Source organism: Chelon labrosus, assembly GCF_963514085.1.
Source record: "Chelon labrosus genome assembly, chromosome: 2".
In the NCBI taxonomy this organism is placed as follows: Eukaryota; Metazoa; Chordata; class Actinopteri; order Mugiliformes; family Mugilidae; genus Chelon; species Chelon labrosus.
The window spans coordinates 33,566,618-33,585,487 of record NC_140338.1 but is presented as its reverse complement, the minus strand read 5'-3'; the positions used below and the strand labels follow the sequence as shown (position 1 = coordinate 33,585,487).

The 18,870-nt window shown below is 41.8% G+C and overlaps 1 protein-coding gene across 9 annotated transcripts in view; it reads right to left on the bottom strand.

Moving 5' to 3' along the window:
• Window positions 1–18,870, bottom strand: part of nfixa (nuclear factor I/Xa) — a 103,762-nt gene that overhangs the window by 15,004 nt on the left and 69,888 nt on the right. For 6 of the 9 annotated variants that reach the window (XM_084555341.1, XM_084555337.1, XM_084555344.1 and 3 more), the window contains 6 exons: window positions 7,092–7,154; window positions 6,858–6,932; window positions 6,460–6,583; window positions 5,891–5,926; window positions 5,415–5,542; window positions 3,904–3,978 (listed from right to left, as the gene is read on the bottom strand). In XM_084555341.1, the coding sequence (XP_084411467.1) occupies window positions 3,904–3,978; window positions 5,415–5,542; window positions 5,891–5,926; window positions 6,460–6,583; window positions 6,858–6,932; window positions 7,092–7,154 (501 nt within the window). The remainder of the gene's footprint in view (window positions 1–3,903; window positions 3,979–5,414; window positions 5,543–5,890; window positions 5,927–6,459; window positions 6,584–6,857; window positions 6,933–7,091; window positions 7,155–18,870) is intronic. The other 3 variants (XM_084555338.1, XM_084555345.1, XM_084555343.1) reach the window with 1 other exon arrangement.

Sequence of the window (18,870 nt, the reverse complement as noted above, 5' to 3'; positions counted from 1 at the left end):
TTGATGATTTTAATTTTATCATTGGTTGATGGCAATGCATTGTTCCCTGTCCTTTTTGGCTGTTTGCCATTGACCTCTGTAAGTCTCAATAACTCTAATTTAGTCTCAGGACTCTGTAAATGATGCAATCAGAAAGCACAAAGATGTTGAAAAGACCCAAGAAATCTTGAATGATAATTGTGGGGACTAACTAAAAATTTATTCAGAGATACACTCTAGTAGGCCCAACCCCCAACTTTATGGTCATATAATATGGGCTGAGCAACATTTCATATTTCAAGTGCATGTCTTCAAAGGATAAAATGAAGAAAAACAGCTTAATTCAAACTGAATCTGGTCTTTGTTTTAGTGCCAAAGAACATCTGTAGCTATAATCATTTCTATTGTGCCACTGTATGTTTTTCTGTCTCATCTTTTTCGGGTTTTCTCTCTCTTTCAGGTGCCAGCTCTAGGGTTTCTCTGTGTATGAGCAGGGCCACCATGCAGCCACAGTCAGCTAGTGGTGGTCAGGCTTCAGCGAAGCCCATGGGCTGGCTGCACTTGAAGACAGCTTCATTCAGAAATAGCACACACTGTAGAGTATGGACATGGCAGCTGCTGAGTGCGAAAGACAAGCAGACGGACAGAGAGAGGAGACAGAGGGAGAACGAGAGAGAAAGAGAGAGGCGAGAAGAACGTGGGAGACATGAAAATATGTGAAGGAGCAAGGGAGCTAGAGAGCAAAGCAGAACCTGTGAAAAATGCAGCAGTGTTTTTTTCTTCATTGCATTGCTCAACATGTATGAAATTAGAATGTCATAAGATGTTAAATATGGTTATTATTTCACACGCACACACACACACACACAAGTCTGAACACTCTTGAAAGATCGCCACATTTAACTGACGAAACAACAAACGCATTTCTACTTCTGCTAGTCTTATTCTAATCCTCCTAGCAAGTGAGTGGTGTTGTACTCATCTCTTTTCGAACTTTTTTAGACTCTTGTTTTGTAGTCTATTTCTGTGGTCCCTTCGCATCAAACAAGGCATTAAATACGATTCCTCCTCAGTTCTCCAGCTGGAGATGTGTGAAAGTCTATGGGAGTGTGGGGGCGTGTAAAACCTTCCCTCCCTGTGTGAGAGAGTTAAGTCTCAAGCAGGTGGGAGTGAATATGTGTGAACCATTTATGTCTTTAGCAGACATATACAACCCCCCCTCCCCCCACTGTAGCAGGAGTCTGGGGGCGTATTGTACTGTCAGACAGATTCCAAGCATGAAAACAACCCCGATCCCTCTTCTGACACCAGCAGTTAGCAGTGATTGCTATGACACTGTCACACTGGTGCGAGAAAGGTGGAAATAAGAGCAGTCTGCAGAGACTGAAAGATGGAAAAGCACTGGAGGGGAGAGCTGGGAAAGTCTGAGATTTGAAGGAATGTGTAAGAACCAGAACCTGATATATTATACAATCATGCGTTCACAGAAGCAGTATTATGTGCTTTTATTTTGGAAGCATAACATGTATCTTCAGTATAGAAATCCAAGCCAGGAAACACAGAGAATCTGATGAAGACTGACAACTGTATATATAGAAAGTTATATCAGTGTCACTATCAGCAAGGGAAGGGAAAGACAATATTTCAGTACTTCAGAGACTGTACATAGTCTTATCTGGCTTGTGTGTGCTTTTTTTGTGTGTATGTGTGCCACAACTGCGCTGTTTCCTCTTCTGGCAAGCCTTAGTATTTCACTGGCAACCAATCAAGCGTTCCCATGATGACCCTTCTGTCTCTTTGCACTAACAGGCCTGCCACCAGATGCGCCTCTGAAGAACACACAGACTCAGACACAGACACAAACACACACACGATGTTGGAAACGATAGGAGATAGTGGTTTCAACATGTAAAGAAAAGTTGGGGAATTCTGCTCTCCCATGTGATTTAAACCACATATGTCCATAACTGCTAAGTCCAGCCGTATCTCTCTGAGGGCTTGTAACATTTAGCTCAAAGCACCAAGCACAGCCCCCCACTACCACAAGTCTCTGGTGTCTCAGGAAAATTTCACAATCATTTGGAACTAATATGAAATCATGGCTGTTTCAATTGCCTCCACTAACCTCCCCCACCACCCTTACCCCTGTGGAGCAGATGTCTCCAGCATCCTCATGGATCCCAAGGCTACACACACACGGAAACACCATCTGGGACCATGCTTCAGCTTTGCACGTGTGTGTGTCTAACTGGGCTGTGTGAAATGTACGCAGAAATCCATCATATCCATATCTGAATGTAACCATGTTTTTGTGATTTATATGCATAAATGCATCTTCATATATCTGTGTGTCAAAGGATGAGTGTGCTCTGTTGGTTGTGGAAGAAGTCAGGTGTAAATGGTGTTGTGGACAGACTGACCTACACCTGTGGGTTTATGTTCAACAGAACCTTAGTTTGGTTATGCATGTGTGTTTGCCTGTTCACACATTATGCCGTCCACCTGAATAGGCATTCCCAGATGAGATTTGCCAGTAGCACTTGTGGTTCTTTTATATATAAGCACTTGTGGTTCTTTTATATATATATATATATATATATATATATATATATAATGTTCTATCTTGTTTTAAAATGTTTGTGGCAGCCACAGTTTAATTACAAAAGAATTTGCCTTTCCAATATTTCACTTGGATTTTGTAAATTAATTGGGTAAAGGGTCCAGATTTGCATGCTATTCTGCACCCCTTTTTGCCAAACTCATTAGGAGGTGTACAAGGCTTTGTGCTGAAATTTGGATAGTAAAGGGGTGATACACATACACACAGAGGGAAAAAAAGTGAGGCAGGGAAAAGATGGGAGGTGAGGCTCTGGTGCGCTAAGGCGTGCAGAAGCCTCTGTTGCGGCTCTGATGAGCAGCCTCTTAATTACATTTACAGCTAAGTGGAACAGGAGCAGAAGAGCAGCCGCTGAGGCTCAAGTGAGAGGACTGGGGCAAAACCTAACCGAGATTCTTGGCTCCTCTAGTTCTCAGCCTGAAAATTCTTTTCTCACATTAGCCATCACCATTGGAGTACAGCAAAGTCTCCTCTCTTCTCTCTTGCACCACCCACTTTTCTCATCCACTTGCCTAATTTCTGGTTCTCTCTCCACCCTCTTTCCTCTGACATATTTCTCCCTCCCCACAGCCCTTCCTGCTGTACATGTTTTCAATTAGACAGAAGGGAGACAGGGATGGAGGGCTGAAAGGAAAGCTAGGGAGCAGGCGGAAGGGTTTTACACCTCTGATCCACACAAGCGTCTTAATGAGGGATTTGAGGCAAGGGAGGGACTGAGACGAGGCAGGCACCTGAACACCTGCAGGGGTGGAGAGTATGATAAGCATGTGTGTTTCAATGTGTGAATGTCTGCATGTGAGGGAGGATGTGACTGTGGAGTCAATGTGTCTGAGAGGCGTCTATGTATGTTACAGTACAGGTGCATGTGTGGTGATCTGCATGTACAGTACATGAGTTGGTCATTGCACTAGTGTGTGTAAGGCAGAATGGACACAGCAAATAGGTATGCCTGTTGGTGATGTCAGTCTAGGTCAGTTAAATTGTCACTGCATCACAGGAAAAAGTTTAAACTGGATAATCCTTGACAATCCTGGCACTGTACATCACAGAAACTGTATTGTCAGTAAATAAAACTTTGATCAACAACTGAACATGACTAAAATAATTACAAAAGTAAAGTGCCTTTTATTGGCACATTACCTGGTCCTCATTATAAAACTCATACAACTCACGAACACACAAACACACTTTATACTGTTTATACCATATATATGTTTATAGACACACACAGAGAGGAATGACTGAGCTACATAAAGGCTGATAAATATATAGAAAATATATATGAGTGTAATCAATGTTGTTCTAACCATGGTAAGGAAACTGCACGCCATCGTTTTCATGTTTTATCTTCCTCTCCTGCACACTCGCCAAATGGTGCTGCACTGTAAGTGAAGAAGGGTATTGTTAACAATGACATAGGGGAAGTGGGAGAGAGACAGAAAGAAAGAAAGAAAGCGAGAGAGAGAGAGAGAGAGAGAGAGAAAGGGAAGAAATGGGAAGACAGTTAAGAGTGAGCATTTGTGTATGATGGAGGTAATGAGTGACTGATTATTGACATAACATCAAGTAAGCCTTAAGGTGAGGTTGAAAAAATATGAACTCTTGGCATGAACAAGAGAGGGGATGTGTTGGAGTTACTGGTTTGTAGGATGGCTGAGGTAGGAGGTACTGAAGAGGAAGAAATGCCGGTAATGTTCAAAGCTGAATGACAGTAGAAGTGGTTACTGCCTAAACAATGGAAACACTAACATAAAGCCTCAGTACAAGCTTCTGTGAGTTATTATTCCATCCTTTATCTTGGCATTTAGCTATCTGGTAGATAGCAATTAACACCAGTTATCCATGATAAATTTGTTTGTCTGGAACTATTGTGATAGTGTTACAGTGTAATTGTGATCAAAAAATGGAACGGACTCATTTAAAACATGCTAACGCTTTTAAGCTCAATTACAGAACAATAAAGTGAGAGGCTATTCTAATCAGTGCAAAAGACTTGAGTGATCTCTGCCAAGGCTACACCTTGGTCTTTCTTTATTTCTGCTGTGTGTTGCAATAGATTGACAATCTGACAAAACCTAGTGATTATAAACAGTTTCTGTTTCAAGCATGTATGTATTTACAAATGTAACTATATTATAGTAGAGCATTAGACATTTAAACAATGCAAATGCTTTAGCCTTTAGCCTCGTCTTGCAAATTGCTCAAGACCAGGACCATTATATTCTGGTGATTAATTCCATTTCTATTAATATAAGATAAATTAACCATGTTTTTTTCTTAATAGATCCTCAGTCTGATAGCATATGTTGCAGTCATATTGGTTTCTCTAAGATCTTGGTCAGACTGGCAGCCCAAATCAGTTTTTTATTTATTTGCTAGTTTGGCATATCCAGATTGATTTGAGAAAGTCTGGACATCAAAAAGAAGCACCAACAACAGTTTCTGCAAATCTGATCCAAACCACATTTGGAGGAGGTCTGAAATCTGGACAAACAAATCCAACTTGAAAAAAACACAAAAAAGACAATCCGTCAAATCTGTTTTGCCTGCAGTCTGAACAAAGCTTATAGTAAGCAGCATGAGCAGATCGTACTACAATGGAAATGTGAATGGTGGGTGAGTGGCAGGTTTTAAGGGGTGTTCAGGGCTGTGTCATCACCAGAGTGAAGGCAGTTCATTGCGTTAGGGAAAGTGGTGAAGTAACAAAAGTCAGATGGAGGCATCATGTAGGACTTTGGAGATGGTCAGGCAAGGGGGCTCTAAAGTTTCACGATGCTTGCTTAGCAGGCGACAGCGGTGAGGTGGGATAGGAGGGTACCTGCATCCATGTCATTAGGCCACGCACTGGACTGGGAAGAACTGGCAGCAGGTGAACGTCCAGGGTAGAAAACATCATCGGTGGGGCTCTCCAGCTCACTGTCATCTAAGGACTTCCTCTTGGTGGAGCTGAGGGCATGAGAGCATATTTGGTGGGTGGATTAGAGGTGGGAGGTAGAAAGAAAGGGGAAGAGCAGGGGACGATTTTTTTATATATGGTAGAGAAATGCATGGTTCAAGGATACAACACCTATCACAGCTAATAAATAAAAAGCAATCATATAAACAGGGTTCAGGTTTTGAAGTCTTGGAGAAGAACAGACAAAGCACAAGAAAAGTCAAAACTATGAATGAAAAAGGAGGAAACGGAAGGACAGCAGAGGCAGCCACACATTTAGACTCTCTCTCTATGTGTGTGTATGTTTGTTTCTGTGAACATGTCTCGTTAATTTGTATCTTTTAGATGTTTATAACTACCTCCGTGGAAGGTGTGCGTACAACTCCACCTCAGACCTAAAGTGACAGCAAATGACAGAAGTAAGAAGGGGAGAAAGTTAAGAAAGACATAAAAGAGGAAAAAGTAGAAAGAGCCATCACACATCACACATTTATAAAGAGGAGAGCAGCTAACAGAGAGAGAGACACACACATACACACACACCCACACTCACATATATATATATATATATATATATGTGTGTGTGTGTATAGGTTCCAAGACTGGGAACGGATTTGTAGTCCTAAATACAAACTCATTTCAGAAAGCTCAATTGTATACTTTACTTGACAGCAAAGCCATCATTGTGATGAGAAGCAATATATCATTGGCAAATATTGTACTACTATGATTTCACACTGCCCCTCCCCACCCCGATTGCTCTCAGCATCATAGAATACGAGAAACCAAGACAGCCCTAAAAAGCCACACAGTGGTTTCACCCATTAGAGCCTGTACTTAGGGTAGATAGATGTGCCTTTGTAATGGTCAGATGTTTCCTGTGCATCATAGACCTCTGTACACACAAAACATTTTTGGGAGATTTTACCTGGTGGAAGGAGGAGAGGTGAGGGAGCGCCGCCCGAGAGCCACCTGGTTAATGTTGTAGTAGCTGGGACTGCTGTCCAGGTCAGCCAGTGAGAAGTTAGGACCTGATGCTGTGGCTACAGGAGCTGACAAGGATAAAAAAAATAGCCACATCTTACACTGTATCATTCAAGGCTCAACATGATAGTTTGAATGCTTGGGGAAAATAAACCATGTGTCTGGACAAGTGGAATGCCTCACACAGTTGTACAATTAAGAGTCTATGTTTTTGATTGTGTTGTGTTGTGTCAGACAAATACGTGTGGCTATTAGGCACCTAATGTCAAGCCCTGGCAACGTAATTGTTCAATTCCAGAAAATATGACTCTTTGTGTATCCTTTTTTTGTTTTTCTACTTACTCTGTGACACTCTGACCAGCTCTGCCACATTCCACACCCCTGAGGTGACAAAACAGTCCTGGAAACTCAGGTGCCCTGTACAGATTAATTAGTTGGTCAAGACTTCACTTACACACAAAGGCCTAAAATTCACACATCAGAAACAACCCACATCCATTATCAAAAAAAAAGAAAAAAAAAAAGCATGATGAAATAAGTTCTAGTCTGCCTATTTGACGGTGGATGTTTACCTACCGTTGGGTGGTGGTTTGATGTCTGTGTCCCCCTGTTGGCTAGAGCTGTCTGATTGTCCAGATTCTAAATGGAAGCAGAGACAGGGAGGAGGGAGTAGAGAAAGACAAATGGTTAGGATCTGGTTAGCACACTTGAGAAACTAATGAAAAACATACTGGTGAGTGTACGATGTCTCAATGAATCATCTATGTATCTCCGATGCCAAGACTGTAATATTTGAGGTGTGAGAGGGAATAAGCAGTATGTGTTAGAGTATGGTATACATCTTGTGAATGTATGTGTGTGAATTCACACATTTTTGTGTGACAGTCTTGTATCTAAGAATGTTCTCTCCTGTCTCCTTGTACCCCCAGACTTAAGGTGCAATCATTTACAGTGTGCCGCTATGCGATTTAGTATCTAACCACGCAATCATATCCCTCACCCTAATCCTATTTAATACTTTCTTGCTTGTAGGGATTTAGTCTGTGTAAACAGAACACCTTACTCACACACATATACATGAACACACACCCACACAAACATGTGCACTCTCTCTCAATCTGTTTCTTTCTCCAATTTTTGTTTCTTAATTAAATACAGGTTGTAATGCTTGCATGGACATGCATAAATAAACACGCACACAGATCGAGTCTGACCATGACAGTCAGGTTGTCCTGAGGGACTGAGGCAGAATTGTAAATTTGAGGCAAGGCTCTTCCCCTTGGGATTGAAGGGTAGTAGAGAAACACACACACACACATTTGCACAACCGCACACATGTTATAGCTGGTCTACTATGAAAGCACTAGAGCTTCACTCATATGAGCCAACACAAGTATGCCAAGTCTTTGTAACACAATGGTACGATTAAAGTTGAAGGAGCAACAGGCTGAAAGAGGAGGTTGCAGGAAGAGGTTTTCCAGCATGACAGAGTGTGAATTCTTGACAGGGCTGTCAGAATAAATGTCACGTGTGTGCATAAATGTTGATACTGTATGCATTCCCTTGCATTTCATGAGTTGGTAAATAAGACTGAGCTGCATTTCCTGGACTGGTGTGAGGCACTAATGCTACTGGCCATTCATTTAGGCCTTGCTAGGCTGTAGCTAGCAAGCAAGCTAGCTAAAGGAGGTGTTTATCTGCAGGCTGTAGGTGATAACAGAGCACACAGACTCCTGCCAGCAGCACTTGCCTTGCAGCCACACTAAGCCACAGATTACTGAGCAGAAACAATAACAGACCTGTCTCGTTGCCTATGAAGCACTGCTTATCCACTGAGAGAGGGGCGAGACAGACAAGAGTGAGAATGAAAGAAAGAAAGAGCAGAGAAATGAAAGAGAGCTTCTCTTCCCCCTCTCTTCTCATGCAGAATCTCTCGCTCTTCTGTGTCTCTCACTGGCTGGGTGTAATCCTGGCAGCCATCTTAGAGTTTGGCAGCCATCTTAGCATTGGCGGTAGTGCCACATTCCAGCTAACTGACGGCACTCACTCCAAACATACGAGACTGCGCCCCCGCCACGCACGCACTCACCCAGACACATTCAAACACACACACTCATACGTGGAAAAAAAAAACTGAGGTACATACTCAGAGTAAACATATATGATGGCCAATGAAAGCTGTTGAGAAAACAACCTGACTTCACTGGCCTTTTTACCATAGTGTAGTATTCCATTACTGTAAATACATTTTTTTACACTGTAGCCTACAGGCACTGGTTAGATACACTGCATCCATATTGTATGTACACTATGTTACATTAGTTACATTACTGGCTTCACAAGAAGTAGACATAGTATCACAGGAGCAAACTTATGGTATACATATCTCAAAATGGTAATGAAATTTAAAAAAGTTACTTTAGTAAAGCCTGTTTCCTACTCTATCATTGGCTTTTTATTATTCGATATTCTCGCTTATCTATGTTACGTAACATTTAGTTTATACAATATATAATTACATGTGTCTCCTGACAGAAGTATTCTGTATTTAGTACATTCGAATTTATGTTTAACTATTGATTGTTTAACAATTGCTGAAGATTTACTTCATCTCGAGTCTGTTTGTGGTAACTTCCAGATATTTCATAATAATACACACAACAAACAGAAATCCATATGTTATAGTTTTTATACATAAATAACAAGTTCAGATGTTCATACAGTCTGACACCATGAACATCCCTGAGGACCCCTCTTTAAAATACCATCTCATGGTTTGAAATCATACACCGGATAGCTTATTGAGTAACAGAGATCCACTGTTTTCCAGTATGGACATATCAAATTTTGGAAACACCCAGCACTTGGAAACCTTGCACTTTAGTATTTTTGGTATAAGTGGCTATTGTTGGCCTGTCATGATCCCCAACATGTTCTGCCCTTGCGGAGGTGTGAAAGCTAAAGCTCATGGCAGATAAGAGACTGTCAAGTGGATATGTGTAACATATAGGAAAACTGGTAACTGTCCTTAACATCACTCAAGGGTCTTGATTTCATAAAACCAAATCAACCCCCAGCAAACTTGAGAAGAACCATCACTTCTAATTTATTTATCTTTGCTCTGTTCATATGTGAGATATGAACAGAACAAAGAAGATTACTCTTGAAAAGCTTTTCTGGAGTTTTCAGTAGTTGTGGCTTAAGTATTTTGAGCTAATGCTCCTTAGCCCACTACTACTGTGCTTACAACACATCAGTACATAACTCATGGGAAATAGGTGCCACTGTTGAGTTCAACAGTGCATCCCATATAGCTGTAGAGATAACTGAGGAGGACAGGGTGAGAGGGAGGTAAGGCAGAGTCTTGATTCCTGGTTATCACGGCCCTGCAAGCTGCAGTCTACAACAGCAGCCACAACCCCCTCTACCCCCTTCATAACCACCCCCACCAGCCTCCTAACCACACATCCAGCCCCTTATCTTCTTACCGCAGTCCCCTAAAGCCCTCCCTTCAGCAACTCCAATCGTAGTCCTGCCTCAGATGCCCCTCTGCCTACACTGCCAGCAACCCCATCTCTAACCTCAAACCCTTGAGCCAGTGAATTAACAAACCTAGAATCACCTGATGATGTACACAAGAAGCATGGGCGAGCGATGCTTAGTTCGATTACTGTTTGTGTTAATTGCTGCAAATACAATTTAATAATAATCACTACAACCGCTACACTTTTTTTCTCTGCAAAATAATTTGTAACACATCTCATATCTCAACTGGTTTGACACATCTAAAAGCCCCAGTCTCACTTGACTGAACTGACTCTTAGTGCAGTTCAGTTAGTGCATGTATATTGATGCAGCTGATGAGACGAAGGGTGTGCTACAGAAATGAACACAGCATTGGATTCCTCTTTCAACCTCAACTAGTGATAATAACTAAATACAAATCTTAAATGAAGTGTTAACAAATCAGAAAAAAATCTTTCATGCAACCAAAGCTTGTTCTGTCTAGGTAAAGCATTAAGTTCTTGTTAAGTAAGAGGAAAGTACTGCAATCGTTTTTCTAGGGTTTGGTGGACAAAACCTGTGCTAATATTGGCATTAAAATGCTGACATACTACAATGAATTAATTAGTAAATGTTTATTTTGTAGTTGTTAAGTAGAAATATGTTTTTGTGGTGTGTTTGTGTTGAACATCTGTTTTGTAACTGTAATGCAAATTGCTGTCACTGGTTGCTGATTGCAGAATTTCTGTACAGGCTCCAGGGCAAATCTCAAGACCCCACCACAATCAACATAACCCCAGCCATTATGGTTTGACATACAGTACTGTTACCCTAACTATGTCTTCTCTCTCTCACTAACAATCCTATCATGTCTCAGAGTCTGCATTAACCCTTGCCATTTCTGTGGCTTTCCTCAGGATCAGTTCCATGTGTCCTGCATTCTCAAGCACCTCGAATGCTGTTTTAAATCTGTACTACCCAAGCTTTGCATATATTTTTAAATGAATTCTCTTCAAACTGGGGACGTCATGTGTTCCAGTCCCTGCAGTTTCAAGTCAAATCAAATTATAATCACATATTTGTTTTTATATGGTATAGAATGTGGAATAAGTACCTCAAATACCATGGGTACTGGAGATAATGGTGGCGAGAGGACAGGTCCAGCAACGTATTGCGACATGTCAGGTAAGGAGACACTCTGTATGAGTCCATTGATCAGGGACAAGTCATAGACACCCAATAGCAAGAATCCATGCATGGAGGCAGTATTGGGGAAATGTAGGGTTTCACTCACCAGTCATTAGACACCTGAGCTGACTGAGCAGTTATATTAACCACTGACCAACGTTCCATACAAATAAGTTACAACAGAACTCAAATTGTCCAGAATGTCGTAAGTGAATGATAAATTCACTTACGACATTCTGGACAATTTGAGTTCTCTGTTGTAACCCCTGGCTGAATCCTCCAGTAACACACATAGGGCATAGGCAAGTCTTTGAAGAATTTCATACACAATGTAGCTGACTGTCTATAAGAACACAACAGCTTGTGAAGTATTTCTGGCCTTAGGAGTCAGACACAGTAGCCTGTCAGAAGGCCAAAGCGGGGCACTGAAAACAGAACTGTGCTCCTTCTAGTAACACTCGAAACTAAAAATGCTCAAATGTAATTTTTCTTGGTGTAGATAAGTATACACTTATGATGCAAACATGGGATGAAGTCAAAATAATAGTCAAGGTCAAACCTGAAAGAAGTAACAAGTGGGCTGGGCAGAGGCACACCATTTTTCAGTCTGTGCACCGCATCCATGCACACTCCCTATGTCAGCATACAAACCAGCATGTGCGCTGATATACACTGTTGCCACATTAAACCAGTGTATGTCTGTATGTGTGAGCATGAAAGTGTGTGACTACAAGTATGTGTTGAGATTCCCCTCCTTGTTGGAACAAATGTCAACTCCACCATCACCCCTCAGTCCCCTATCTCCTCCTCCCCCTCTCCCTTCCTCTCCTCCCCAAAACACAGGATAACGCGGTACAGCCTCCCAATTGGGTTTCGCTTAAGAGGTTTATCGGTATGTTGCTAAACATTCTGACCTTTTTTTAATCCTTAATGCGCTTAAAATGTTCCAAACCCTCCTAATCCCCCCGGCTATCCCACACAGATGTTCAGTCAGCTCTTTTATTGGACATTATTTTATTATATTTTTTTCTCTTATTAATATATAAATATATTTCAGTTTTTTTTTATTAATTTAAGTCTGTGTCATATGAGGGTATATTTCTGTTGCAGCGTTAAGAAGTCTATCACTGCAGCTATTTAGTGAATGTGTGCATGTGTGTGCGCAGCAATGCTTTTGTCCTAAAAGTGTTAACCAGATCCCCATGTGGTGAACCAGAAGTGTGAAAGTGACCTTCTCAAATCTTTACTTTGAAAGACGCAAGAACTTAGGAGTTTCTTCACAGAGACAAATTAAATATTTAGTCATAAGAGAATGAAAATGTCAGATCTACCGACCATCTATTATGTGTGCTCACTGTTTGGATGGTATACACTATGTACGTACAAATCTGTGCATGTACAGAAATTTGTGTATGCACGTATGGATGTACAAATAAATGTATCTATCTGTGTATGTATACATGTGTGTCTGTGTGTACACCGTGCTACTGTGCCAGGCAAGCAGGCTGTGTGGCGAGGTGGCAGAGTAGGGCTCTGTGTGTGTGTTTGTGTGTGTGTGGAGCAGGTGTGCCTGGCCGCCCTGCGCAGCTTGCTGCCCATCTGTGCTCCCGTCTGTGTACCGCCTGCGCCCACGCTCTGCCAACAGTACCACACCACAGCAAGAAGACCCAGGAGAGAGGGATACTGAGAGACGAGGGCAGGGATGGAAAGAAACAGAAAGAGAGATGGAAGGGAGGAAGGAGGAGTGAGGGGAAGAACGGAGGGAGGAGCAGAGAGGAGGGAGAGGAGGGATTACAAGGTTGGGAATATGGAGGATAGGAAGGGAAGTTATGGGTGGAGGTTTGGGGGGATATCTGGTTGGCTGGGTGCCCATACATACCCCCCTCCTTATTTATTCTATTCAGTCCTTCCACCCTCTCTCTATTCACCGTCTTATCCTCACCCAACCATCACCTCTTTGCTCCATCATTGCAGATTACTGAACTGCACAGTATTCTGTATTGTTTCTCTGTCACTGAATTGTAAGGGCCTCCTAAAAACTGATCCCTGACTGTTTCCTGACAAAGTTTTGTCCAATAATGTTGGCTTTATAAAGTCACCAGGACATTCGCAGGCTGCTACAATTTAATTTAAGCTAATTAGTAGGCTGACAGACAGTATCCCCAAAACAAGATAGATTTTATTAAATTAGCCTGCCCAGTGGGTTACGAAATTAATTTGACAAAATTCTGAGATTAAAAGCATGAAAACTTGTGGTATATCAATTATACTTAATTTAGGCCTTTCACTGCAAATAGCTGATTTGATCTGATCTGATGTTTTTCTTAAAGGTTTGATTGAAAACGAATGGTTAAATTCTGCATATCAAAGGTAAACTAAAGGTGTGAACCAGATGTGTTGTGTTGAAGGGTGTAAAATAACTTTCCTTCGAAGCCCTAGTTTATCTACCTCAAGCTGTCTATCCCCCTGGCATCAGCATTTTGAGATTTGCAGTTCATCTTGATGAAAATGTTTAATTCTCAATTTTTCTTTACTGTTTTACCAGTTAAGCAGGGCTTAGAACATTTTGAGCCATATTGCTCTCTTCTACCGTTTTAGTGCATTGTGCTAAAAATGAGTCACGGGCTTAGCATTCACACACATGCCATGGCTTGTTTCCTCAAATCAGAGCATGTGAAACAATGCATTGCATTAACCTTGCCAGAACTGTAAGCATGTCAGTTTGTTCTAGGTTACCCATTTTGTCCAAAGAAATGCAAATAAAGTGAGAAATAAAACTTCAGTGAAATTATAATTGTCTGAGTACAGCGGAAAGGTTGAGGTACAAAATAGCTAAGTGAATTCCAGTATTGACAAGGGTTGACTCTTGAACCTGGAAAATTTCCTTAAAAGAGGTTTGAATGCTTAAAACTTGTGGGAAAGCCTTTAAGAACTTAAGTGTATCCAAAGGAAGCAATTCTGTAATTCATCCAGGTGCTCTTTGCAAAACAAGAGTATTTTCTGTTTCATTTCATAATAGAGACAGTAACCAAATGGGGAACTTGAAGGGTTTTCTGTCTCACAAACACAATTATTATCACTTTTTCTATCCAATGTGGTCACAGAAGCCTCCAATGGTACTTATAATTAACATGGATAGTCATTAATGGGATTCTGTACTTTAGATTTATGCTGACACAACCTTCTTTTGGACAGCCACTTAAAGTCCTGAAAGGTAGGGCTCAAGGAGTGAGAAACTTACTTAGACAGACACATGAAGACACACACCCTCAAACACACACACTAACAAATGTACTCCAGTTGACATGTGTTAAGTACAGAAAGTACACAAGACTCTGAAATAAAGCATCACTGATTTAGCTGATTAAATTTGAATCCACGTAACTTATGCCCAAAGAATAAGCACATTTGCACTTAATGGCATGAATATCCAAGCTGAATTAATGTGTTCAGCCTGTCTATACATGTGTGTATACGTTTGTGTTAACTATATATCAGTATGCATATTTTGCATTCATGTACATCTTAGCTGTTTCATTAGCAGCAGCTTGAGCCTACTGCATGTGTGAGTGTATGTGTGGCTGAGGCTGGGGGCCCCCAGCACGGTTCATGACCCAGCCTAACAGAGTGTGAACGTCCCCCCGCCGAGCTGATACTGATATAACTGTCTTGTAAGTGGTGTTGACACCAGCATTATTACCCTGTCAACCTCCATCTCTACTCAGCTTAAAGGAGTCAACCGGGGCGGGGACCCAAGTGTGTTAAGGACCGGTGTCTTTGCAAAGCTCTGGTACAGCCCAAATAAATACAGCTGCACAAAGGCCGGAAAGGGAAAGAGAAGGGGAACATGTGGGAGGGAGAAGGAAGGAGGCGGTGCACTTACTCTCGCTGCTACCTACACAACTTTCACAAGATACAAATATCAGATAGATGCACACAAGCTGAAGGCTGCACTGGCGGGTTATCACCACCAGGTGGCATTTTCCTGGCACATCCAGACCATGGTGAAATGCAAATAAAGCAACAAGGCCTTGGGCCAGGCATCTCAGCTAGCTCAGACTTCACTCTCTAGACTGTAGAGAGAAGCAGGCCAGGAATGGAGAGAACAAGAGACAAAGAGATGAAAAGGGAGAGAGATTTGATGTGAATAAAATCAAAGTGAAATATGGAGCAGTGAATATTACTGAGATGTGAGTAGGAGCTTATCCCTTCTGCATTTTGCCCTTAGATAGCAAGACCCTTACATAGCATACACACTATCATGTTCAAAGAAAGTGTTTCAAATCAAAATGCCTTACACTGCAACATCTGTAGCTGAGAGCCGTTTGACAAAGAGACAGAGAGGAGACACCTACAAGAAATGGCACAACAGACACAAGGATATGTAAGCTGAGGGAATGTTGATTTGCAAGAGACTAGAACACTGATTTAAAAATTAAGGAAACTATATGGCAGTGTGGCAAAATGCATATTTCCGGTAGAAGCAAACTTGAAATAAAAATAACTTCATCAAAAGAAAAGCAGAGACAAAAGAACTAACAAAAACTTAGACTGTCATGACAAAGCTGTACAATAGTGCTGCACTATACAGCACTGTTTTACATTTGGATGGTTTTGCAATCTCCAGTGCCATCTCTTACCGCTACAGCATCTGTTAACTCTGAACTCATGAGGATTACAAGACAGTAGTTGAGAATAGATCAGGAAAATGATAAAAGACAGAAAAGTGCTTGAGACACTTGGAATGGAGTAATCCAAGACAGCACTGAGTGCAGCTCTGCAAAAGGAAAGCAAGAAACATTGCAGAAAACATACAGTACCAAGCTGGGTACAGAGCCGAGCAGCGAGGGAAGGCCTGTGTTGAGACTTGGATTTCTCCTCCCCCGGTCCCTTTTCCTGCTGGCCTAGATACACACTGTGGGTCTTTGTGCTGAGGCTGTTACACACACTTCCTGTCTGGCCAGCAGAGGGGTGCTTTAAGGTAAGCCTCTCCCATGTTCTACCCCTTGAACTGTCATTCTCTTTATTCCTTCCTCTTTCTTTGTCATATTTCATAATCCACATTTATCTGTATTCATCTATCTGGTTCTAATGAATCATTCAAATCCATTTTTAAACAACTAAGACCACCTGATTTCTGCCCACATCATTGCCTATTTACTATTGCATCTAAGTGTTGTTCTTTACTGGCTTCTTAAACTGTTACGCTTTTTCACACCATTATCTTTCAAACTTGTTGCTTTTACTTACAGGATGCATAAAGGAAAGTGAATTACACTGATATAAGGCTGGTGCACTTGCACAGTCAAGGGCACATTGATAAGAGCGAGAAAACATCCTCAACACACACACATGCAAACACAGCCACACAGTGATACTGAGTAAGGTTGCCAACTCCTCGAAAAGCACCACTGAGATAACAGTGATAACAAACATTCTTCCTGGAGCCAAGTCTTTTTCTCCCGAGGAACACTTCAATGAAAATTCAGAGCAAATGTGCCACTTTATGAACATAACAATACGTCAATATGTCAGCTGTGTGAATGTGTGGCACTGAAAAGAAGGAGACCCAATTACAGAGGCCCTCTTAAGTTCTTTGCTCCTGAGAAATGGAATGATGAAAGTAAAGTGAGATTTCATCCATTTCAATACATTTAAAATTTGTGATTGTTCTTTTGGGAACACATGAAAGTAATAATCAAAACAATTGTCTGCTGCAACAAAACAGTAATAATAAGAATGAAGAAATTTATAAAAAAATACAACTGTGTAAAAGTGTAAGCATTAAAACTTTTGAGTTTATTGAGTTTAACAGTTACAGACTGTTACACACGGTAGATGATGGTCACTGTTCCCTGTTTGGTTGTACACATACAGTGCAGCACTCGGACACTATAGGTGTGTTGCTGGGAAGTATAATTCCAAGAGAATCAAAAGAAAATCAAAAGGAGGAGCAGGGATGGTGGCAGGAGAGGAAGATAGGAGCTGCTGACAAGCAGAGGAGGAGAGTCAAAACAGTGCAGCATATAAGGGATGTGTATATGCTACTGTATATATACATGAAGGAAAACTCCAGGGGAGAAAAACTTGATCAAAGAGGTCATGCTGTCACATTGACAACACACAGACACACATACCCACTGAACAGCGGAAGGACGTGGAGCTTGAACTGCAAAGCGGTGGTCACCTTTGACCCTTTGGCACTGTAGTTGGGGATTATGCCAGCCAGACAGCTCAACACAGGGTAAGTAAAGCAAACAGTGTGTATGTGTGTGCTTGTGTTTGTGGGTGTGTGGGTGTGTGTGTGTGTGTGTGTACACAAGGGCGTGAACACACACTGGCCAATCACAGGCTTGTCAGAATGTATGAGCCAATGAAAGCAAAATTTTACAAGGTTGACATGGGTTGATGTTCACTCCTTTTGTGCCATGTCAATATGCATGCATGCATAGGAATAGAGGTAAGTGGAGAGGAGAGGAGAGGAGAGGAGAGGAGAGGAGAGGAAACTAACTGAGTTGGCGGGAAGATGGCTGTACGTTTGAGTGCCACGTCTCAGGATCTGAACTGCCATCAACTTCAACCGCACAAGAACACAATGCACGAAAGATAAACAAGTGCTCAAAAATAAATTGTTTGTCACTTCGTAGTGTTTGCACACTTTCACATGAGCACAGACACACACTCCGGGCGCTCTTTGTCCATTGTGTGGCCCAGTCAGGACAGATGCGAGAGGCATGAGGGGCAAAGAGTGAGGTCATGTGAGGGAGCTGGAGCCAGGCGCGGAGGCCAGCCTGAAGTCAACCCAGTGATCAGTATCACCAGTGGGTACCCCTTTGAGGGTATGCTTATATATGTGGATGTGTATTTGGATCTTATCTTTGGTGCAGCTGCCAGGCACAGTGACAAAATGAGAAAACATTAATGAAAACGTGGCTGTGATGTTCATGATTGCACAGCTGGCTGGAGGTTTCTTAAATGAATTGCTGAATCTCTCACCTGGATACCATGGGCTGTTTCTTAGTATTAAAAAATGAAAGAAAAGAGCAGTGTGCAAACAATGCCATCCAACAAATGGCGGTAGTGCTAACCCTTGCATCTAGCACAGTTTTGAACAGCTTGGAGTCCGAACAAACAAGTGAGGGCACCAACACAGACAAGCAGATAAACCCATCAGGGTGTAGATGTACAATACTGCAGACCGCCATCTGTCTGCCAGTATAGACACTCACTGTGGAACTGCATCACTGCCACATGGGGTATTTATGTGTATGTATAGTGCATGAAGGAAAAAAGAGTGAGCATGCCCGACTGAGTATGTGACAGGTTAAAATGTTTATTTCTTAATTAGGACTGGACAATGCATATGTAGAGACACACTCAGCTTCCCTCCATAACCTTTCACAATCTTCCGTATCCAAAAAAGAGCACTCAGTCTGGGCAGAGGACAGCAGGCGACTTCAAGGCTTCTGCCAGACAACAGAGGCCTACAGTCTTTTTAGAGTTTGGATCAGAGACAGAGCATGTGTGTACCCACAGAGCACAAGTCACTTAAACACCACACACTGATATAACATATGCACGTGTGTGTGTGTCTCTGCCCTTGTTTGTCAGCTTTCTCCAGCCATTTCTGTCCATTTTCTCTTGTTGTCAAACTTCACCTCCA